The sequence below is a fragment of the Rhamphochromis longiceps genome, linkage group LG6 (genome assembly GCF_057381845.1).
Source record: "Rhamphochromis longiceps isolate RC_006_pf linkage group LG6, R_longiceps_female_GT1.1, whole genome shotgun sequence".
Classification (NCBI taxonomy): Eukaryota; Metazoa; Chordata; class Actinopteri; order Cichliformes; family Cichlidae; genus Rhamphochromis; species Rhamphochromis longiceps.
Window position 1 is genome coordinate 29,833,960 of NC_140562.1, and position 24,984 is coordinate 29,858,943.

General features: G+C 39.9%; 2 protein-coding genes across 3 annotated transcripts in view; one reads left to right on the forward strand and one right to left on the reverse strand.

Annotated features, from left to right (window-relative positions):
- Positions 1-1,879: 1,879 nt before the first annotated feature.
- LOC146668263 (E3 SUMO-protein ligase ZBED1-like) lies at positions 1,880-4,094 on the reverse strand. Its single transcript, XM_085410161.1, has 3 exons — positions 2,961-4,094; positions 2,535-2,784; positions 1,880-2,376 (listed from the first exon to the last, which is right to left on the reverse strand). The coding sequence occupies exons 1-3, from the start codon at positions 4,076-4,078 to the stop codon at positions 1,960-1,962; spliced, it is 1,785 nt and encodes a 594-aa protein (XP_085266287.1). The 5' UTR covers positions 4,079-4,094; the 3' UTR covers positions 1,880-1,959.
- A 19,407-nt stretch (positions 4,095-23,501) lies between these two features.
- Positions 23,502-24,984, forward strand: part of rab11fip4b (RAB11 family interacting protein 4 (class II) b) — a 30,275-nt gene continuing 28,792 nt past the window's right edge. For both annotated transcript variants that reach the window (XM_085410163.1, XM_085410162.1), the window contains exon 1: positions 23,502-23,948. In XM_085410163.1, coding sequence (XP_085266289.1) covers positions 23,541-23,948 — 408 coding nt within the window. In that variant the 5' untranslated portion in view covers positions 23,502-23,540. The remainder of the gene's footprint in view (positions 23,949-24,984) is intronic.

Consider the following 24,984-nt stretch of genomic DNA (forward strand, 5'->3'; position numbering starts at 1 on the left):
ACTGAAGGGAAACCTGTTGCACTTTACTCATATTTCACAAATTCCTGTTTGTACTACCAGTCTCTGAAGCTCTAACAACACGGGTGCTTTCAGTTCCAATGTGTTGTATGTTGTTTCTTCATTTCAATTGACGATTTTTGTCAAAGCTGACTCTTTTGTGTACGTCATGTAACTTGATTCCACAAGTTTAGGGAAGTCCTGTCATTGCTATCAGTAAAGTATTTCAATAGAGAAGTGCTCTTGAAATATTCACACTGTGAAATGCAATACTGTGGCTGCGCTCGGTTTCTTTGATGGGCAGCAGAAAAGAACTTCCTTTTTTGTTGTAAATGCTGTCTCATTGCACACTTCTCTGTAAAGCTTCTCTTATAAAGGATTTCCTGCCATACAGTTTGTGACTCCAGGAAGACGTTTTATTTGATCCACGATCGCTTTGCTTGTCTTTTGGTCCACTCAGTGACAGGTAGGTGTGATTTGCTGTTTGCAGGTATGGTTTGACCATCATCATACCAAATTATCATTCTCAGGTACGCAAGTATTTGTTGTTGTAGCTTTGCATTGTAAAGGCAAACAATAATTTTTTTTAATCTTTTTTCTTAACGTTTATTCTTGCATTATATTATTCACATGTACACTTTGAGGTGGACCAACTTTAAAAATATTTATTTTTTATTTGCATTGATGTAGCACAGAAATATACACTATCACGGCCATGAAAGTCATGCCACACACCCACACAGTCATCACTGCATCAATTAAAACTGTCACAGATATTATTATACATCTGTCAGAGGAACAGGCTTTGCACAGTATTAGGTGCACTGTACTGGAAACCACTTTTCTCCAATTTACTGTTAACTCATATTTATTTTAGTCTTTTGTATACTTTTATATGCCTTCTCTTTACCCTTTACCACATTTCGGTGCTGTTTGAGGGTCTGTTTACAGTTGCTGAAAGGAGAACAACTTGACAGGCCTGTATACATAATTGATCTGATGTAAGGTAGAATCGATCCCTCTGAGCAGCACAGAAGCTCGCTTACAGGCATCTCAAGATGAGTCTTTGCTGTTACTACTGAAATATTATGTTTTACACAAAGAATCTCATCTTTTTACGCTATTTTAATGTTTTTTTTTTTATGTTTCCAATGAAATAAATCCCTTTAAATTTTGAATTGCTGCATGAAGTAGCAGCCAGGGCCTTTAGACTCAGTGAAAGCCATAGCAAGTTGATGCTATAGTATTACCTTTCAGTTGTAGTACATATCTGTTTAATCAGCAGGTGAAGTCTCTACTCTATCTATCAGTACTGGTCTGCAATGAGTTTATCTAATTTTCCGATTGAAAGCTTTTTTGTTTCTCGATATAAACAGAGCCATCTAATGTTGTCACTGATACCTATCATCTTACCTTGTTATCAATTTAAAGAGGGACCGTTTTCCTCTTTTGTTCGATAAAAATATATTGAATGTAGTGCTGTCAAGAGATTAAAAAAAAATAGAGATTAATTAATTATGATTTTTAATTAATTGATCTAATTAATCTCTTTTTTAATCTCACCTAAAAATAGCTGAGGAAAGCCCTCAACTTATTGTGGCAGACCAAAAGACTGATATAACAAAGAAAGTGACTTTATAAAGTCATTTATTGTTTAACAAACGTTAAACAGATGCAACCATTTACATACTGTTGTATTCTTTTGTAAAATAAGTGGAAAAATAAATACAAATAAAATCAAATAAATTAAGTGCTGCAAGTTAGCACATCAGAGTTGCTCTTTTCTGAGCAATACAGCACTGAAATTCCTCTGCTTCAGATAATGAAAAATAAAACTGACATTGCAGTGCTGCAAGTTAGCACATCAAAGTATTCTTCCATCACAAAAAAAAGTGCTGAACATCAAGCAATCTATTCTAGTAGGCTACAAATGACACAGCAGCTATGCTGACCACATGTGTCTCATTTCTTCTTCCTCAGCCAGTCGCTAAGACACACCAGCCTGGTAACATTTTCTGGAAGCAAGGCTGCCCTTTTCTTTTGCACTATGTGGCCTGCAAGGCTAAAGAGTCTCTCACAGGGTACAGAGGTAGCTGGGGAGGCCAGGTACTTTTGTGCTAGGACTGACAGCTTTTCATAGACTCCTGAGTGAGCATACCACCACTGCAGGGGACAGTCATCAATACTGATGCTGGGTTCTGCTCTGTAGCGCTGCAGCTCTCCAGACTCAATTCCATCTTCTGAGTCAGAGTCAGACCCCAGAAGGAGTTCGCTCCTCCTCTTCTTCTGAGCTGGTCCATCATCCTCTGTGGAGGGCTGGAGACTATCTGCTCTTCTGGGCTCTGCTGCCTGGAGCATATTCTCCAGAATGGTCCACACCTGAATGAATGAATGAATGAATGATTGTGATTAAAACTAAGTGCTTTTTATTTTATTTTATTTAATCTTGTAAAGAACTTTGTGTTCCATATAATAAATAAAAGTTTGATTTGATAATGAATTGGACTCATTAGTCCAGCTTAACCTTATTGTCCTACCTGTTCCCTCTTTTCTCTTGGAAGACATTTCAAATCCTTAAACCGTGGATCCAATGCTGTGGCCACCTCGAACCATATCTCGTTGCCATTAGCTCGTCGTGCTGCCAGATCCTTCTGGAAGGCATTCTTGAACTTCACCACGTAGGCAGGATCATCATCAGTAATGTCCATGACACGGTACAGATGGCGAAAAGCAGGCAGCACTACAGAGCAAGAGACGTAGGCCTCGCCCAGCAGCTCTGTCACATACCTGCAGAGGTGGAGAGGTTTGCTAAATAAACCTAGCTGGATTCATTTAAATCAAAGTGTAACTGATTTCCAATTTAATTGTCCTTAAAAGTTCCTTGTTATGTTCATTAATTTTGATTTTACACATGTAACAGTAGTTTATATAATTAAAATGGGAAGGTGTTTATTTGAACTTACTTGCATGGTTCAAGCAGGAGCTCCAGCCTCTGCAGTTTCGCCCACTCAGCTTCGGTTGGCAAGACCAACCTGTGGTTCTGTTGGTCCAACGTAGCCTGGACAGCCTCTCGGTTACATAGGAGGCGTGAGACCATTGCGAGAGTCGAGTTCCACCTGGTGGGTACATCCTGTATAAGTTGATCGCTCTTCTTTCCGAGTGCTACTTGTTGTTGGTTAAGTTCTGTGGTACTCGCAGGGCTTTGTTTAAAATGACCAACAATCTTGCGGCACTTTGCCAGTACACCGACAAAACCACTGCTATCGAGACATACCGTGATGGTCCTCTGGAGAATGTGAGCATTGCAGGCGATGTGCTCATATGGAAGTGCTCTCATAGCAGCCAGCATGTTTGCTGCGCTGTCTGTGCCAATGGTGGATATCTTGTTTTCAATACCCCAGTCATTTGCTACCTTGAGGAACTGTTCGGCGCATTTATCAGCAAAGTGCCTGGTTTCTGTTCTCATGACGGTCAGTGCAAATGAGTTGAGGTTCCACTCACTATCAATAAAGTGTCCAGTCACCCCAAAATAGCTGTGGTTGCCAGCTGAGGTCCAGTGATCTCCGGTTATAGCAACACAGTTGGGAGAATCCTCCGCCAAAATCTCAAGTTTGTTTTTCTTTTCGCCGTCGTACATTTTGCTGATTTTGGTCGTTACTGTAGTCCTGCACGGCGGCTTGTATGACGGGTCATTGGACGCAATTTGCAACACCTCTGTCAATCCTTCGTCCTCTACTATATTTATCGGCCTACAGTTCATCGCTATCCACTTGGCAATAACATTAGTCAGCCTGTCGGTCGCAGACTTGCTCATACGAGGGGTATTCTCTAGTTTTGTTTGGCGAAAAGCTTTGCTCTGGCTTGCTATATTGCTAACGTCTTCACTGCTAGCTGTTGCTGCACTCGCGGCTGGGTGCTTTGCGTTGAGGTGATAGGCCAAACTTGAGCTGCTTCGGTGGTAAGCAAACTCCTTCTTACACTCTAGGCAGACCACTTTACCTTTGTCAATGGTGCCGTCGGGGCGTTTATGAAATACAAATTTCCCGTTCATTGGGCCAACAACTCTCAGATGCGCCTCCATATCCACACTGTAAGCTAATCACCACTTCTCACCTTGACCTCACGACGTGACTCCACCCCCAACAAGTCAAGCACAAGGAGCCCAGCACATAAAAACGGATTTTATAACATAGCAACTCTCATACAAAATCAATGACGTCAAGAGATTAAAAATTAGATTAACGAGATTAAAAAACATAACGCGCTAAATAGCATTGTAATTAATTAATCGCAATTAACGCGATAATTTGACACCCCTAATTGAATGTTTGTGAAATTTTATTTATGATCCACAAAAGTTTAGATATCTTATGGCCTTATGGGCAAAAATGTTCACGAGTAAAGTTTTGTTCCCATAACATGGAGAAAGACCAGAATGCCAGAGCTCACCAGCCTGTGTGTGTGTGTGTGTGTGTGTGTGTGTGTGTGTGTGTCTCAGGAGAGGAGAAGGATGGAGGAAAGGTGAGAATTGTGTCATTATTGCCAGAGACGTTGTAGGAAAGGATTTATTAGCCTGTTCTGTCCAGCTCCTCTGGCTCCTTGGCTTCACATACTTGGACGTACACAAATGTGCGCACCGACACACACGCACACACATACACATACATGCACACAGTAAGTAAGTGTCCAACCAGGTGCTTAGTGTTCCACTTTAATCTGTCTATGCCATGTTGCCAAATTCCATTTCAGCACCTGCTTTGGCCATGCTGAGTCTTTGCCCTGCAATCAAATTGTGTGTGTGTGTGTGTGTGTTTTGACTAAGCCTATATGCTCAGCTTGTGAGCGAACGAGACAGAGATCAGGATCAATAGAGCAAAAGCTGGGTGAAGCCTATAAATAACACATTTAATGGAACGGAGCAAAAGACAGAAATCAAATCACTTATTTAAACATGTTGTCTCACTGCAGTATGCACGAACAAAAGAGAGTGAAAGCATGATTATAAATATAAATGTCCAAATAATAATAGTGTTAGTGTTTTGCAGTAAGCTATAAACTTATTCCTGGCATGTTACAGTGGTCACGGTTACTGCTTTAGGAAGGAATACCTTTCAGCAGCATCTCTGAAGAAGTGCTTAAACTAGTTCAATTAATCAACTTGTGTTGTGAAATTGAAATTTCATTTGTATTTAACTGAAACCTGATTTCTATAGAAATATTCTGCCTGTGAATATAACACACCAGATTATTGGTACAGGAAACGTTTTGGTTTTGATTGCATGCAGTACTTTGACTTCGAGAGCAAATTTTCTTATCTTAAAAGAATCCTGAAAGCACTGGTTACAACTTCTTGTTATCTTTTTCAAACATATTCATGCTCTTAAAAAATGATGCACTAAATAACTGCTGGGTATAAGTCCAAAAATAATGCCAGCCGAAGAGGCTAAGTTGATGGTTTTTCAGACTGGTTGCAAACCTACCCTGCCATCATCCTCTTACAGTTGCATTCAGGCATGTACGGTAAGCCTCAAGTACAGTACAAAACCATGTTGTTAGCAGATACAAACAACAGCTCTTTTAACCAGCAGGAAACCTCAGAAACTCATCTTGAAAATGTGAGAAAACTCTGTTCTGGCCCATTTTTTGCCAAACGACTGCAGAAAAATAATCAATTATTTACCCCTCCTGTGTCGCCACATGGAGCGATGTTAATTTTTTTCTGCTCAGGGTTCTTAGCAGGTTGGGGGAATCATCTGTGCCCTATGCCTCTAATCCACTTTCCTGTCAAAGCTCATCTGCTCTCTCTCTGCGTGTGATCGATATCTCCTGCCTATTTTGTTTGATCAGTGTGCTGTTGGTGATCGTGCATCCTGCCTGTGTTATCGTCTGAGAAAATTATCTTTGAGTGTGTGTGTGACTGTCTAGGCTCCAGAAGTGTGGTTTGCAGGTCAGATATAAGCATGAAATTTGTTGCGTCCTGTCACCTTCTCTCTAATTTATTTTTTACCCTTAATTTTTATCGCCTGCTCTTTGCTTGATGCATGAATTATCCATCACTCTGCTGCACTTCCTGCTGTTTTTTTCATAATTTGCTCTTCGCTTGTCTCTTTCTCTCATTCTCTGTTATTAATTGCCTCGCTTCCTTTTTTTCTCTGAACCACTCATTTCCCCTCGGTTTTCCCATTGCCTCTCCCCGTGCTACATCATTTGATTTCTCCATCTCTTCCCTCATCCATCATCTTCTGCCTTTCCTTCCCTTCTCCCTCCCTCCTCATTAGCACTTCAGATGAACACTGAGAAGTAGATAGCCTTGCCAGTATGTGCAGTCATTTCATGGTCTGATTAAAGAACTGAGAGAAGGGAGGGAAGAAAGGGAAGTCGGGCAGGGATGCAATATTAGAGAGAATCATTGAGAGAGCAAAAGTATCAACTGCTAAAGTTGAAATACAAAAAAGGGGGGGGTCTAAAATGGGAATCAGGAAGAAACAGAGAGAAAGTGAAAGAAGATATTTGTTTTTGAACATTGCCCGTGCATGATGGGAAACCTATACAGAAGCAACGTCTCTATCACTGTCTGCAATATGCACACTTCCTTCTAACAAAGCGTCACCTTCCTCTGAGCTGTTTTGGGTCTTTGTTTGTGAGCAGAAGTTTGATTAAAGGTCAGCACCACCTTCTTCACATTGTGTTCATGGTTTTGTTAATGTACCTTTTTTTTATATCCTCCTTCGAAATCAGCAGATCAGTGAAGCAAAAAGCTTGTCATTCATGAGCTTATCACAGTGCAAGAGAATAGACCATGAGCATTTTAAGTGCTGAATTTGACTACTACGCTAATGCACTGTTTAAAGGAGCACTAGACAAATGAGAACTTTGCTGACTGAGATTGCTCTTGAAAAAACCTAATAGTTGTTTTTACAAATGTATGACTTGTAAAGGGTTTTGCTTGACAAGAAATTTTTGCGGCCATCGAAATTACAGCTTCCCGTAAAAAGCTAAAGTAAAAGTATAATGTTGTTTTAACACCTCAAAGCCTGTCAGGGAGGAGCTCATTATGTGAGTTTGGCAAGAGAGCTTGCTTTTCACACACATGTTTCAGGGGGTTTTTTAGTCTAGAAATGCTTGTTGTCTGTTTTTTCATGTTATGTTATCTTGGTTCTAAGTGTTGTTGAGGTAATTATATATATATATATATATATATATATATATATAGAGAGAGAGAGAGAGAGAGAGAGAGAGAGAGAGAGAGAGAGAGAGAGAGAGAGAGAGAGAGAGAGAGAGAGAGAGAGAGAGAGAGAGATCCCTTTTCTTTACTCACCTTTGTCACTCACTGTGTGTTTGTACACTACTCTGCATAATCATTAGTTATTATTTACCCTTCCTCCCATCACCCCTAATCAGTTGAGGCAAATGGCCGCCCCTCCCTGAGCCTGGTTCTGCTGGAGGTTTCTTCCTGTTAAAAGGGGGTTTTTCCTTCCCACTGTCACCAAGTGCTTGCTCAAATAGGGTTGTTTGATTTAGGGTTTCTCTCTCTTATTGTAGGGGGTTTACCTTACAATATAAAGCACCTTGAGGTGCCTGCTGTTGTGATTTGCTGCTATATAAATAAAACTGAACTGCATTGAACACTGAATTGAATTTTCCTGCATAAATATAACTGTAGTTTCTTTTAAGCAAGATCACAGTCATTCCCTCACCGAGAGGAGCAAGAGGTTGGGTGGTTAAACTTACTTGTACTTGGACCAAAAGCATCATAAATATGTTAAAGAGTTATCATACATGTTGAGTAAGGCACTGACAAACGCTCATTAAGTGAAATGCATTTTCAAATTTTTTGCATAAATATGTAAAAAGCCATTTTGGCTTAAAAACCCATAAAATATAAAAAGTCCCCTTATTTGTCATTTGTCCCCTCAGACTGTCTGTACAAGCCATTCAGATTCAGACGCAGTGTTAGGTGGTTACATCTCCCAGCAGGATTAAGTACACATAGCTCAATATGAGTAGCCAACAGTGTGTAACATAAGAAGCTAAAATGTACAGAATAACTTAATTCTTTTGTCCTAAAGAGGAGTTGGAAATTTGATTTGACTGTAGCTAAAAGTTACAGTGGGTGTGACCTTGTCTAATATTTTCTCATCAGTGTTTATAACAGGACTCTTGTTCTTGTTGCAATATATTAGATAAGGATATAAAAACTGTACTAAAATTATGCTCAGTCTTTATTGCTGATGTGCCAAAAAATGATGATGTGTTTATTTGTAGTGGATGAAACATTTTAGTTTTCAGTGTATCTGAACATGTTCTATGTTTTGGCTCGCTCTCTCTCTCTCTCTCTCTGAGTGTTTTTCAGTGTGTGATGTTAGTCTGAAATTAACGTTTTCTGACCACATAAAAGCCACACCATTGACCGATGAGTGTTCTGACAGCCGTGGGAAGCTTACATTATGTGGTGTCACATTGCGATGCATTTCGCGTGATGTGATTTGATAGCACATTGTGACGAGCTGTCTTCTAGATTTGCATTTTCCTTGTGATCAGAGATCTGCGCCTTTTCTCAGCTGCCACGATTAATATCATTTTTGAATTTTTGCTAAACACAGATGTCATCATGTGCCATATACAAATGTGAAGGGCAAAAAATGCCTTCATGTCATCAAGAGGAACGATTTAAACAGAGAAATTTTAAAAAGATAAAACAAAGATAATTCAGCTTATCTTAAATCTATTGCATTCCTTTTCTTGTGTTAACTTTTTAATTTAATTCAGGTAGTTTTCAAAATTTATACTACTAAACAATTTTTCTTACCAAAGGACATTTATACAATATTTTTGGGGGGTGTGAGTGGGGTTTGCTTTTCTAAGTTGGTCAAACTTAAAGTGATTTGAGGTGTTTAGCTTCCAAACATTTCACAGAAATCAGAAAGCTGTTCATAATGTAATGATGATCGATTGGAATCTCCACTCAACATGTTATATATATTTTTTTTAATGATGCTTTTTTGGCAAGATAGGCAGATCGCCACATATTTACCTTTACCTTTTCAACCACCGACGTTTTTTTGCATACAGAGCTGAGAAAGCAAGCTTGTTTTGACCTCTGGTTTTTCACTTGTCTGTAGCAGTTTTGTGTCCAGGTGTGACATTTTATCTTTCTCTGACAGAAATCCCCATATTACACATTGTTTAAATATTTGGATATTAATATTAATACGACTTGCCTATGATACAGGATTGTTTAGTCTGTAATTTTAGTCTATTGTTAGCTTGTTGCCTCTTTGTGAGCCAGATTTACTTTTCAAATGGTCAGACAGCATGTACCATAACCCTAACTACTTTTTTTATCAAGGATTAGCCAACGTATATTTTCCAGCACAATAGAAGAATTTGGTGAAGCAATTTGTCAGTCTGTCAGCTTCAGACAAGATTTCTGAGACCAGAGGTTTTCTGGCTTCACTTTATAGTCTACTAAAAATAATCTGAGTTCTATCGACCAGTTAGTTTGGTACTATGCTTGTAACAGAATATGTGGAGGGCAGAAGTGAAATTGCATCAGTGATATAACTTAGTACAAACCCTTTTTTTCTAAAATATCTAAGTTCAAATACAACAACTGACCTACACACACATCTGTTATTGGTACTAGCTACTGGAACAACAGGAAGATGCAAAAAATTAGTTGTTGTACCCAGAGGCGCAAAAGGATTCTTAGATTGGTTTAAAACACACCGATATTCATCTCATACGGCTTAAAGCTAAAATCTATTGGTATTGATTACATTCATTTGTTTCATTGATTGACTACAGTGTATTGACTTTGTGTGCATCCAAAGGAAGTTATGGAAAGGAGTACGCCTGTGAATGCTGACTATGTGAGCTTGTCTTGGTTGGTCTGCATAAGGAAATGATTATAAGTTGCCTGTACTGGGGAAAAAATGGGATGTATTGGGTTAAGTTTGAATTGATGGATGTGAAGGAATGAAAGTCTGGAAAGAGATAAGAGCATCAGTCAGAAGTGAATTTTTAAAAAAAAGACCAGAAAGAAAAGAAATCTGGTGTGACCTGAGTGGACTTAGAGAGCTACGAGAAGAGCAGAGTCAGAAAACACCTTTATCTAACATACAGTATTAATGAGCCCTTTGGCCTGGGGCTGTGAGTGACAGAACTCATTAGTACAAGTGACACGCATCAGTTCTCACTTCCAAATCAGCCACTGGCTTTCCTCTTGAACCAAGGATATAATCAAGATGAACAATGTGGAGGTCTGCACTGCGGCTGTTTTAGAACAACTATTCAAGTTATTCAAATTTTAAGACTTCCACAGTATGTATTAAATAACACTTCAACATGTCATGAGATCTAGATGCTGAAAGCTATGTTTTTGTCTGCTTTTGACTGACACCTGAAATAGCGTGCCCACATTTTCTGAATTTGGAAAAACTCACGTGATCAAATGGGGAAAAAACACAAATCTTGTATGGAAAACATGCCCATTTTTTTTAAAAACTCATCGATCACACAGCTTCAGAAGTTTGGAAAATATCCTTGAGTAAAGCAGCAAGTTAACACAAACATTGTAGAGTTTAAAAGAAGTACTGCAGGGTGTAATCAATAGATTCCATCAATGAAGAAATGCAGCAGAGCATCCTAATGAAAACAGGCCGAGATGGATGTTGCTGCAAAACTCAACCTGTTCAAAGCATGGCACTCATTGCTCTCACCATTAGACATCATATTCCCAGTAGAATTTCAGTGGGCGCACAATAGGCTGACTAGAAATCAGGGAATTATAAGATGTGGATTAGTAAGAACATGAGCACTGCTGCCACCCAGCTTTTGGCAACAGTGTGTGGGTCTTATTTGGTTAATTAAAGTTTTGAAAGACTCTCGTATATTTGCAAACCCACACATACACACACAATCTGGAATAGAGGCCCAGCAGAGACCCACCAATGACAGTCAAGGACACACTGCCACCAACTCGACATGATTATCCTGTAACTATTCTGCTGTAAGGGAGGACTGCTAATGAACAGAAACACCATGTCTCTGTTTCTCTCCATCTTTGTTTCTCCCTCCTCTTTCTCTCATGCAAATATTGCCTTTTTTCCATGGTCTCACTGACTCGCAGTGGCTATAAATCTTATAAACAAGTTGCACTTGCTCTTTTCAAGCCAAATCCCCAGTTGAATATAGCACATATACCACAGTATATATGCTGTAAATATAGATGTGCTCAATCCTTTTCAACCTCGTTTCTTTTCATTAATAGCCTCATGATTTCTGTTGACTTCTCCATCTTTCTTCTTTCCCCTGATCACCTCCGAAGCCACATTTCACAGCATCCCTATCATCTGGGGCATATACAAGTAATTCTCAACTCCACATTGTGATAAATGATGTGTTTCATTGGGGTTTGATTATCTCAGGCAGTACCAACATATCAGTACTTTGTTTATATGCGTCTCTCTGGGCTGTTTTCACTGTGTTATGAATATCAGAGCTGCAATCTTAAACAAGTTACAAACTCCTCCAAAGATGTTTCAAATGTTTTTAGAGCAACATTCATATCGCTGCAAAGAGAATATCAAATCACGTTGCACCTTAAACTTGAGGCACTTTGGAAGACGACTGCAACCAAGGCAACGAGCGAAGCTAGAGCCAAAGAGGAAGCAGAGCAGTGTGGTTTGATGGCATGTATTTGTGCTGTTCCTCTTCAGCTAGTTATTGTGGAAGTTGATGTGACCTTGTTCTGACTTTGAGCAGGCTCTGAGTTCCTCTCATATGCCGATGTTTGTGTTATGACAGGACCAGACCGTCTGTTAGTAGAAAGAGGTCACCTCCTGCCAGCAGCATCTGGGAGGAGAGCATGAAGCATGAGCTGTTAGACACACACACGCAGCACATTTGGAAGATGCACATATACATTTCGCTTCATACATCCATTGATTTCTGTGTGGACACTGATGCTAAGAAATGCCATGATGCAAGCATGTTGACAGACATGAGTCAGGTATTCAAAACAAGTTGCACAGGCTGTCAGAAAGATTTAATTTTTCACCTTAAACACATCTTTGTAGTGCAATGTCAACATTTTGTGTGTGTGTGTCCAACACTTTATAACTTGGCCCATGACTACAAGTGTAGTTCCCCTGTAGTTAAATAGAATTTCAGTACATTTCATTTGAAATTATAATGTAATTATACTTACCTACAAATCCTTAAGGTTAGGTACACTAGAATAAGCGGGTAACAAGTCCTTTTTTTTTACAGGAAACAAAGAAATAATTATTCTGTTAAGTAGTTTCCAAGGAATTTTATATAACGTGTGAATAACTTTAGCTAGTACATGAGTCATTTTTATTTGTGCAACTTTATGTGTTTTACAGGAAAGAAATGATAATTACATCGGAGGTCATTTTAAGTGGAGGCTAAACTGTAGGTATTTTACAGGGAATGACACAAAAATTATACCCTAAGTAATTTTAAGTACAAAACAAACACATTTCCCACATCTTACATTGTAAGTACGCTGTCCTGTTTGGGGCCCGGGCTCTATTATCGAGTGCATTAACCTTGCCTAGCTTCCAGGCATTTTACATGAAAGGTAACATTTCTTTCCCGTACACTCCTTTTGAAAGTCATGTCTGAACAGTGAAAAGGAAAGAAAAATAACTGAAATAACTTGGCTCCATTATTATAAGGTCACAAGGCTTGTAAATTTTGATGACATTTATTTTTTCTTTTAAGTTGGTAAGGAAAAACAGCCCTCATCACATTGCTAAATAAGGACATTTGAATAATAGAACATTTCACATACACATGGATGCTTGACAGAGACTCAGGCAGGAGTCTACGTTGGATATGATGTTTGCACACTCAACACTGTGACCTGTAGTGAGAGTAGGGAGCAAGCGGAAGAGAGTCTGGAGAGGTGGAGGTATGCACTGGAGAGAAGAATGAATGTCAATAGAAGCAGATGGAAGGAGATGGAAAGGTGAATGATTTGTAGACAAAGTTGGGGAGGCAAGGCTGAAGTGGTTTGTATATGTGCAAAGGAGGTATAGTGAATATATCAGACAAAGGACGCTGAAGACGGAGCTGCGAGGAAGCAAAAAAATGTGCAGATGGTTGAAGTTACAGAAGAGGAGAATGTTATGTTGTCACGAGCATCTGAAAAAAGAAGTGTGTGTGTGTGCACGTCTGGGTCACTTTTATGTGTTTATTTCCAAAAAACTTCTCTTTCTTCATGTTTTTGGGTGATTCTCTCTTTAGTCACTGTAAGGCTGAGGACTGAGCAGACATGTAAAATTGCACAGCCGTTCAGTGTTCTTCTTCCAGTGAGTCAAGAAGAAAGAAGAAACTGTGTTCAGCAAAACCCCAAAACAAGCTTGTGCATGTAAATCATGCATGATGTTGCAACGTAAGCATGGATCTGCTGACCTACGTTCTCATGCACATCTATGTAAAATAATATCTACAGTATTATACAGAGTTGGAACAAGGATTAACATCAGCTATATGTATAAATATCACCTGTATCTACATTATTTTTCCTATATCCACTAAAAGGTTTGCCAAGATAAACGTTAAATTAAATACTGCATTAAGTGCTATAGCATATATGAATACTTGTGTATGCAATACACATGCACATGCACAAGAGTTGACAAACACAATCGAAATACTAGTTCGCTCAAACAGTTTTTTATTATATTTGAATGATACTAACAAATGCGGCTTAGCATTACTTCAAGCTGACCACAAAGTCAGTCTAAGCTGTCCTCCCAGCATATTGGATAATTTCAGTGCCAGCTAACATCAATTGATTGCTTCCTTGATGCCTTTATGAATCCAAATTCTGCCATATAGAGGTATTACACATTACACTTACACAAATATGTAAGTTGTCAGGCCACAGGAATAGACACAATATGCCCTGGTGAGTAAATATAACATCATTTAAACTCCACAGGGTCATTTTGACATTTGAGATTTTGATTTGATTTGATTTGAGATTTCTTCTGATTAGTAGTATGTATGAAGTAGTACATGAAAACACCTTTTTCTTCCAGGCAGCTCACCATATCTTGTAACTGATAAAATTCTGTTAATGACTGACAGCTATTTATCCAGCTTTAAATACCAGTTTTGTTTGTAGTTATTTTAGTTAAGTGATACTGTTTGGCCTCTCTTCATCGCATTTCCTCATTTTGTGGTGATGTTTCCTCCATGAGGTCAGTTATTTCTACTTTTCTAATACCATGTTGTTGTTGTTTTGCTTGTTTTGGCATTAATTCAAATCATTGCGTACAGGTGGCCATACATCCTTGGCCACCTGTCTGTCTAAAAATTGTTGAATGAAACAGTTTACTGTCCTCCATGTTTTCTCCCTTCCCGTGTCAGAGGTCTCGTCAAAGCTTTGTTCAGCCCATCCTCCCTCACTGTGCCCCCATATCTGAGCCAAAATTTCTTATGATGCTCAAGCGCAGTGTGCAAAACATTTCAGCCCTCTCCACGAACCCCTTTTGCTTTACATGTCACTGTGCAGCTCATGTGTGTATAACTTGGTTCAGTCAGGGATTGACTCTACTAACTCTTTAGATCCAAAGATTCCCTCCCTCTCACCCCCATTTTTGTGACTTTCATCCACAGCTCATGCTTTGTGCTTCCCAGTAGTGATCACCATGCACATTTTTTCCTCCATCGCCAGTTTCTTTCTGTCTTTCTCATTTCTCCTTCATTCTGTTTGTTTAATCAGGTCGCAGATTGCCCTGTGATGTGTGGACTGAATAGAAAAGCTGTCACAAGAACTCAGTTCTGGATCAGTACCTCCTTCTCCCACTCTCTGTTTTTTCCCTCTTTCCTACACAACTATAATTGTACACTCCCACTCCCACAAGCCATAGCATTGCATCACACTTGAAGGCTGAGACACTGGAAAAATAATGATAAGAACCAAAAATCTTTAAACAATTTGCACTGGAATTGTTTTAAATTCAGGAAGACATCTGTAAATAAAACTGAATTGCATAATGTAATCAGGTGGTAGCAAAATTAGGGCTGGGAATAGATAAGGATTTAGCATTCTGATTCCATTATCGATTCTCATAGGGTTGGCTCTACTTAGAGAGTCACGACCATCGCTAAGCAGCATATCAAAGACATTACATTTGTACAAACTAATTGCATGCTGTGTGGCCAAATGTTTATGCCTGTTGGAGGTATCTCCCCTCGTTGTTGTGATCAGAGTTGGGGTCATTACTCAAAAAAGAAATGTATTGCACATATTACACAAAACACATTACATAATGAGAAAACACATGCAATCTTTCTCTTAAGCCAGCAGCTCAGGCCAAAAATAAAACCCCACACAAAGAGACTAAAGTAAATCTACTGTAAAAAAAAAAAATGTACAGGTACAGAGGTGCAGCCTGACTGCTCATCAGTTTGTTACCTGTTGAAGTTCAGAGTCTGGCTGCTGGACTGAGGTGAGCAAACACTCAACTTTAATGTCACTCTGGGTTCTTGTCTAGCTTAGAGTTAGCATGCTGTCTGTGGAGTTGCTTGCAAAGAGCTGAAGCTGTGTTAGCAGCATAATACAGTTGTTTTCACTTTACCATTGCACTCTGATCCTTTTGTACAATAAAAATAAAGGTAATGTCCATATCCACACTCAAGACTGCACTGAACTGAAATTTACGGAGCCCCTCTGATGACATGGTCCAAAAAACAAATAAATTGTGGCCACAAAATACTACTTAGTAGGCACGAAATGGGTATAATGTGCCCACGAAATACTTATTTGTGCCCACGAAATACTATTTCGAGGGCATGAAATAGGTATAACGTGCGCACGAAATGCTAATTTGTGGGCACGAAACACTTGACCGATAACCGTGATCCTTCCCAGGCCCTTGCAGTTGGTTGACATTAAAATCTATCCCGGCGTCCAGGTCGTACTTACATCTGTAAAGCAACTGGGTTCCCAATATCCTGTTTAAATGTCTCTCCGTAATAGTGGTTCCTTGCATTGCCAGGCTTTTCAAAATGCATTTGTAGCTCATTCCCAGCCTAAAATAAAACTCAATCATTCTGTCTCTGTCCATGGTGTATAGGTTTAGCCTACTCTTATGCTTATGTCTCTACGCAGCTGTCCAGGAATTGTATCAATATGATGTGCGCACGTTATCTATTTCGTTGCCACAAATGCATAATTCGTTGCCACGTTATACCCAATTCGTGCCCACAAATTAGCAGGCACGAAGTAGTATTTTGTGGCCACAATTTATTTATTTTTTTGGACCATGTCATCAGAGGGGCTCCGTAGAAATTTTTTAGCGGAGGAACAAAATTGAACCAATAAGCAAGGAGACAAAAAATTCCAAGAAATTGGTTAACTGGGAACTGGTACTCTGGGAAAAAAAAAAAACAGTTCTCGATTTCTATCCCTCAACAAAATATTACTCTTATAGTGACAACTATAAAATCCAAGCGATCAAAATACAAAATAAGATTCTATTCATCATCTATACATTATTTTCTTCTTACTATGCAAGTATCTCCATGCCATCACTGGAAGAAATGCCAAGCTGCAACACACAATAAATATACTCATTCGAGAGTAATACGCATTAATCTGTCTATTAGATTTAATTGCTCAATATCCAAAGGTGTCGGAACGCCGTTCCAAACAGTTTTGACTCATTTTAACCTGCTGGTACCACATCCTGGTTTTGCACATTATTAAACCTCAGGTTTGCAGTATAACCGCAAGAGAAGTTTTGCACAATCAGTTTCAGCCGGTGTTTTTTTGTCCTCTGTAGCATCACAACATGGCAGTGCAGAAAAAAATGCAATAACCTCAGTGATGACTCAAATATGTTCTCCACATGAGCAAGAAATATAAAAAGGATTTTCCTTGTGATCACTGCCACTTTACTGTGTCAGCATCCAGGTGTCTTTCAACACCAATACTGTGAGGCTTTTGTGGAAGTAAAAGAAAAACGCTTCCCATGTTGAGCAGACCGAATGATGTCTGTGTTCATCTTTAGGCAGATGCAGAGTGCATACACCGGACTCAGTTCAAGCCGTGCACGTTCATACTGTGTGATGTGTTCGGTTTGTTTGCAGCAACTGTAAAGCACCACAAATAGGTGAAAATCACAGTTCTCTTCATGTTTGATGAAAAGTGTGATAGTTAATAAATTAATATTCATGGGTCACTATGGGTTATGGCCTCTCACCTGACCTGATTGCAAATGTGTATTGGTTTGGTTAATTGGCCACAGTAACCTAAAAATAAAAAAGTAACCTAAAAATCTGACATTGTTACAGCACTAGTGTCCATTTAGGGTAAGGACTAAAGCTCAAAGGCTGTTTGTGTTTGTATATCCACTTCTCTTTGTTCTTCTCTTTCCACAGTGTATTTGTATTCCATGACCTTCGCCAATGACTCCTTTCATGGTTCAGTGTTTTTTTTCCCCCGTCTGTCAGGCTAATTAGCAGCCATTGTCTAGCTGCATTGTTCCGCTCAGTTCGCACCCTCCCTACCCAGAGTAACCTTTAAAAAGAGGAAGTAAAAACCTCCTATAAACACCAAACATCCTTCTTTTTCTGCTTCTTCTTATTCATTTTTGACCTGCGATTCCACCATGGGCAGTCAGTCAGATCCTTCACTTTGTCTCTCTCTTGCTCGCTTTCCTGTAATCAGACTTGTCTGTATCTCCACCTTCTCCCTTCCTCATTGATTCGTCTGTCTCCCGCTGTCCCAGTGGTGTGGCAGTTTGATAGATGGATGGTCAGGACACGTATTGATCATAAGGATTTGATGTGTTGTCAGTCACCTGTTTGCAGGGCCTACTCAGCATACTGACAGAGTATCAGTGTTAGTTATCACTCACTGATAGGGGGGAAAAAGCAGTGACTTTACTTCACCACAGGTTGCAGCGTGTTATATTTGATACATTTTAAACATCCAGCAGTACCATTTCGCTGCCTTCATGCAGGGATCAGAAATTAGAGCTCGAGGTATGAAACCTTAATTGTGGGGCTTGTTAGATGACTTATAATATTATTCTATGTTAGTTTGCACATAATTGAAAGATAGATGCAATAATCCATCCATGTTTTCTGTACAACATACAAATTTTATCAAACCAAACCAAAGTTTTTCTCTTAAGGTTACCTAACTGCCAGCGTAAACATAACTTTAAAAGTCAAATAAAATCTGCAAAGAAGAAGCAGGAATAGCAGAAAGCAAAAGTTTGCTTCCCCTGTAAGCTTTACTTAACAGTTTTGCATTTTTTACTGAAGGCACTTTAACCTGCAAAATTACATTTTTAGTTGTATAACACTGACAGGACCCTGTGACCTACTGAACCAGGACAAGAAAGAGTTTAATGTCTGTTTCCAGGTAAATGTAAATTAGTGCTTCCACTGCAATGTGCAGTCATTTGCATGGTTGCCACATACACTGTCAAAGTGTGTCTGTGTGTATATGTGCAGTTGCATATCTGCATATCTATCCAGCAAGACAGTAAAAATGACCAACTCCTCACCATTTCCTGAACAGCTTTTAATTTACGGTTTTGTACATTCTGGACGTACACTCAGGTCATCCATCGGCCTGTCAGGCTCCACTGTGCCATGACAAATGGATGAATTCTCGCCATGTAAACAGAAATCAATATATCGAGTTTTCCACAGAGGCAACACTGACCCAGTGACCTGATTTCACTCCTGTAACACGTCTGGGTTATTTTCATAGTATTTTAACTGCAGGATTCCTTGAAAACATTTTCAGCGTTGGCTGATCTTTTCTGTGTAAAAGTAATAAAAGTAAGCTGGTAAATTCCTGGTTGGACGTTCTCTTAATATAAATGTGTGGTTTTCATGACAGGAAATCTTCCCTGCGATTTCCTGTCATTCGTTTCGCAGAAGCTTTTGTGACATCGCCAACTCTTTTTTCAACCGATTTTCCAAACCTTATGAATTTATTCCACTTTATTATGCAAAAAGTAAAAGAAATCATTTCCAAGAAGATTAAGTCAAGTAATCGATTCATTGTTTCAACTCTTCGTGATTTAGTAAAAAGAAGGGGAAAAATTAAATATCGTGTTGAATAGCGTCTTTTTCCTGGTGTTTGCATGTGTTTCCTGTGCATGCTGGAAAGCCTCCAGGTCGTCTGCTTTCCTCCCACGATTCAAAGACTTCCATGTTGGATTAACTGGTGACTAAAATGGCCACAGGTGTGACTGTGAAACTGAATAGGTGTCTGCCTCTTTTTGTTAGCCTTAAGATATACTGGTGACCTGGCACCTGCCTCCCGACTCATGAAAGCTGGGATAGGCTCCAGCCCACCACAGCTTCGCAGTCCCAGATATGGCCCACGTGTATGTCTCTGTGCTCTTCTTTTCATGGTTTGGCTTGACTTGTCACGCTCATATTCTACATTTTTATTCACATGTATTCATAGCCTCACTGTTTATATCAGCCCTTCGGATAGCACGAAAATGTTGCAGCAGATTTCATCCTTTTCAGTCTACCATTAGCTCACTCACACTCTGCCTGACCCCTTTCTCTCAACACCTTCTCTGCCAGCATTTCCATTATAGTGACTCTCACAAAACTGCACTTAGTGCTTTAATGTTGTCAGACCTCAGGTTTTATATAATGAACTCCTCCTCCTGTATCATGATAGCAGACTGTTGTGTCTGTAGGACAGAATTAAAAAGGTACCTGTAGTTCTGCAGCATGACCTTAAATTATATTAAAGTTTGTAACAGATGAGTTTGTGATCTTGCACAGGCTTATTTAAATTATTATAATTGGGGGAAAGGGGATAATAATGGGACATCCCCTTGACAGTACAGCAGTACTGTAAATGTGACAGTACAGTAAATTTATTTTAGGATGATGCATGAAAACAGGACAACGGGGCCCACTACCACCAAACAGATGGTCCTTTGATAACATTAAGCAGAAAATAGGTGAGCAGGTTTTAGAAAACAACGTCCAGGCTCACAAACCAGAGGGTGGGGCTCATCTGCGACGGGAAAGTAGCAGTGATAACATAGAGAAACTGGGCTGAAACCGTTTTTAGCATGAAACATGAAAACTCAATAAAAAGAAAAGCTCAGTGAAATATCAATCGGCTTCACTCAGTCCTCATTCTATCATTCTGCGATCAAACCAGACCCGATGTCCACCTAAAGGGACAAAAGATTAAAAGAATGATGGAGTATGTTTCTTTGAAATAAAATCTGAATATCAAAAAATGTTTTCTTCTGGTCTTATGAAAATGTGCCACCATGTCCAAAGCTTGTGTTTCTGCACTTAGCAGCAGAGTTATTGGCATTCAAAGCACTCAGCGCAAATAAGCTGCCCACCAACAACCGCCACCCCCCGCCAAACAGTACTGCTGCCTCGTCTACTTTTCGCGAGCTTCTCGTGCTCTCCTTTTCCTCCCTTGTTCTCCGCACCCTCGTACTCCCTCTCTCTATCTTCTCCACCCCCACCCTCTCCCTCTATCATTCATCTGGCTGCACTGCGAATCCCAGCAGCTGGTTGAGAATCCCCACAGAGCTGTTTCAGCTCAACATACACATTTGTTAGGTGTTAGGTTTGTGCTTTTTTTTTTTTAAAATACCCACAATGTGTTTGTGCATTAGAAATATAATTTGGATCCATACACCACCATATCCCCTTTTCCACCTCCTCTAATTGCTTTACTCTTGCACCTGCTTTCAGTCCATTAAACCCAGTTACAGAAACTAATGTGATGATTTTGAGCTCGATCTTCCCCTTACTAAAAAGTATTACTATAACCATTTGTGAAGGTATGTAGTTGAAACCAACCCTCTTGTCCCTAAGTATGTGCTGCTGAGGCAGGTAGACATGAATAGAATTGTAAATGGCTTCTCTGAAAAGAAGGAAAGGGGCCAACTCTCTAACAAATTGCATGTAAACAAATAGCCACAGACCACTGGCTGAGCAACTGCCAGCATCCTCGAGAAGTAAAGAGGAGAAAGAAGAAGACTATACGGTGCATTCCTTTCCCCATAATCTGATTTATTTGGCTGCTTTAATGTAAATCATATCTATTCTTCTTTTTGCCTCTTTCTGACCACCTCTCCCCTTGTTTTTCATCACTGTGTTATTCTAAGACTACATGCATGGGAGACAGAGAGAGAAGCAAAGTATGAGTCACAAAGCTCACACTGAAACACTGAAAATATGTCAACAAGCAGAAGAGAGAGTCAAAGACAGTGAGGAGGTAATAGGTCCACTGGAATTTCCTTGTAATTTTAGCAGGATTAAGATCTGGCTCAGCTGCCTGCAGCTCATGCCAAGAGCTGCTGAGTCCAGTTACCAGAACAAAACGTGGAGTGGTGAAACTTTAGCAAACACCATACAAACAGAAGCATGCACACAGATACTGTATCACCATTTTATCATTAGAGAATATAGCTTGTCTGTGTAAGGAAATACAGCCACAGGCATTTAAAAATAGAGACACAGAGGACTTGCCATCTTTCTGAAGTTGAATCAGCAGGGGTATTTTTTGTTATAGGTGGCAGTAGAGTATGATTTATGTTTAGGCTGCATGGGGAACTAGTTGGTTATATTTTAGGTAGCCAGCCAGGGAGGTTCTCATGTGTCAATAATAATAATGGTAGTTGTTGATTTGGGCCAAATGAAGCAGCATAATAAAAAAACAGCTCATCTCATCTTTCTTTTTCTTTTTTGTTAAGAAAATGTAGCCAGATAAACTGGTAGTTCAGGCTTTTTTGCTGGATCAGAATAGCACTATGACTTACAACAACAAACACTCAACACATTTTTATTCCAGGCTGTCAAAAACTGTTGTTCTGTCAGTTGCCTCTGACATCTCACAGATTTGGCCAGTGGTGCCTTCACATGCTGGTTATTTCTATATTGCACACCTAGAGATAAAATCTGTTTTAAGAGAGGAAAAAATGATCAGCTTGTTACTTGGTTAGGTTTAAAATAAACCTTGTTTTAAATTGTTAATATGACGCTTAGCCACTGCATTTAAAAATGGACCGCATATGATAATCTGGGAGTGAGAGACCCTTTCAATATTGTCATATCTCTGTGCGTCACAGAAACGACACCTAAGGGTACCTTGATTTTATCTTTGAGACACCAGAAGCTTTGACAAAACAGCAGTATTTGATTCCCTGGGAATGAGAACCGGCTAGATCAGCCCATATACTATAAAGGCTCTGAACTTTGTTATCCTACAGTCAGAAATATATGATTTTTTTCATCATTTGTTAAATATTATGCAATCTGAGCTAATTTCATTACAGTGCTGGTAAGTTTCCTTTAATCTTACTTTGGCATAAGTCCTCTTGGGGACACTGCAAAGTCTTCTGTGCAGTCTACAGAGCAGACTATTGAGTTGAGTTTTAATGTAGAATTACTCAACTATTAAGAAATAAGTAACCAAAAGTAAACAACACACCAGTTTGTTTCTGTATTTCTGTCTCTTATAAGAGACTCTGAGGCAGTGGCCGACTCACAATACAAGTAAGGAGTAAAGCATGGAGTGGAAGTTGTGAGAATGATTCAGATATTCTGTGGAGCTAAGCTAATAATGGTCCACGTTATAGAGAGCCCACTCACAGGCCATTTTTCCGACATATATAGAATTTTTGGAAGTTACATAAGAGAGCAGAGGAAATGGCATGACTGGAAAAAAAATTGTTTTGTCAAATGTTAAAGCAAAAATAGTTTTAGCATAGCATCATTTTTGAGAGGATTTTCTGTGCCGCCAAGCTTTATTTCTTCACATCCCATAAATGAAATGCAAACATGTCAGTCGCCTACACTGATTTTTCTGAAGCCCAAGCCATATGAGGTATGTTGCCTACAATGGCTGTTTTGTCTGACCAGCCCCCGAAACATTCTGTTTAACAACACAGAACTGAGTAACTCAGTGAGGGGTTATTTTTCTTAAAAATTAATTTTCTATCATATAATCATTTTATTGTATCTGCTGTCTGCTCCTCTGCTCGAAAAATACATTACAGCCAAGATATTTCCTGACCTCATTAAGTGAAATGAACAACCAGTGCCTCCAGTTTCTTTTCTATCCCCTCTCTCCTTCTCACTCATGCTTCCTGTGTTAAATTTGATCTTCTTTTCCGCTATGACTAACCAGCACATCTTGTATTTTTGACCTATCTCATGCAACCTGCTGCATCACCGAATGCAAACTGTTTCAGTTTTAGTGACAACCGTCACCTTCCTCCCCCTCTTCACAGCCCACACATGCTCTGGCCTCTTCTTCACCGGGAGTCCGACTTTTAGGCAGGCCGGGCTTCATATGCAAATATAGCCTGAGTGGGCGGCAGCCTAGAGCCGAGTGTGCAGCAATGTGAGAACTCTTACAAGCCCCGCCCACAGCAGCCAGTTGCTAAGCGACCACCTGCAAGGAGGCGGGAGCGAGGAGGAGAAGGAGGAGGGGCCATGAATTCAACAACTGTTGCCCGATCTGAGCTCTCGCTGTGTGAATGCGAGTCAGCCGGCGAACAAGTGAGCGAGAGAAAGTGTGTGAGGTGCAGAGAGAGAGTGTGTGTGTGTGTTTGCGCGTGCACGCGTTTGTCAAAAGAGAGAGAGAGAGTCTGCGCTGGTGCGGGGAAAGCCAGTGCAGTGTTTTTAAAGAGAAAGACACAGCCTGCCTCGCTCCTCTGCCTCTCCGTGGACTATACCACTACCGGGGACTCACCCTTTGGACTATTCCGTCGTTTCCGCCTCCTGCCCTCACACTTGCCTTTGAAGGGAACACCTGTGCGCGTGAAAGCCAAGACAACGGACTTAGCCCTGGTAAACAGGGCGACTGGATGACTTCAGTGGAACACGGTTTGGCTGGTGGAAAGAGGGAGACTGCCGATCATGGACTCCCCGCACTAGTTAACGGGGTAAGAGACCAGGGAGTGCAGCAAGCCTGCTGAAATGTGAGGGTGATAAAAGATGACTTGACAGAATGAGAACAAAACACAGAAAGAGGTCTGCAGGGAGAAGCTGCGGTTTAATGGAAGAAAAGCAGTTTACGCGTTGGGGGAAAGACAGCTGAGTTAAAGGGGAGTTAAGGGGGGTGATGCTTCAGCGGCGGTCCATTGTCCCCCGGTTTGTGTGTTTGAATGTGAGTGTTGCACGTAGTTGACCCTGCCTCACAGCTTGCCTGTCTGTGTTGCTCAGCTATTGGTGTCATGCCTGCACACTCCTGTCTCCTCTCTTCTTTTTCCTCTCTCTGCTTTCCTGTCTCCCCCCTCCTCCTGTCATATTCCCTCTGCTTCATTTGCATCCCAGCATCTCTCCCTGAGGGTAATGGGATTAATTGGAAACTAGGGTAGCTGGAAGGAGACACGGAGAATGACAGAGAGAGGGATGAAAAAACATGTGAAGTGAATGTCCAGGTGTAGTTTATTTTAAAAAGAAAGAAAGAAAGAAACGGAAAGAACAGCAGATAAATGTGACAAAGTTGTTTTCTACAGTTGTGTTTATAAATGTCAAATAAATGTATCTATCTAATCATTATCATCATCATTTTGCGGCATTTCATACTTAAAAATTCCCATCAGCTGATATGAGCCAAAGTTCATTAATAACATCCCACAAAACTACAGATTGCCTGTCACATGACCACTGCACATATACAAACTTCTCTTTTTATACATTTAAATTGTTTGCAAATGCTATGATTTATTTAAGCACGCACACTTAAAATACATGGAGAATCCTTCCTGATATTTTTTTGCACACGTTCGTGTTTGCTGTAACTTTTGAGCGTATTTATTCAACTCTCCAAAAATAGAAAGGCAAGGGGAGTTTTATTTCTATTGTCAGTGGCAACATATACATGACGTCAGACTCTGTAGTCACTTTGAATACACCTGCTGCTCTGTGACTGGACGTTACATAATGTGATTTGCCCTCTCTTAGTTGAGCAGGAAA

Bases quoted from the DNA above. Each gene is read 5' to 3' on its own strand.
- LOC146668263 (XM_085410161.1), bottom strand. From the start codon at position 4,078: ATGGAGGCGCATCTGAGAGTTGTTGGCCCAATGAACGGGAAATTTGTA. The intron at 2,785-2,960 runs GTAAGTTCAAAT...CCACCTCTGCAG, and splicing joins CTCCTGCTTGAACCATGCAA to GTATGTGACAGAGCTGCTGG. The intron at 2,377-2,534 runs GTAGGACAATAA...TCATTCATTCAG, and splicing joins CAAGAGAAAAGAGGGAACAG to GTGTGGACCATTCTGGAGAA.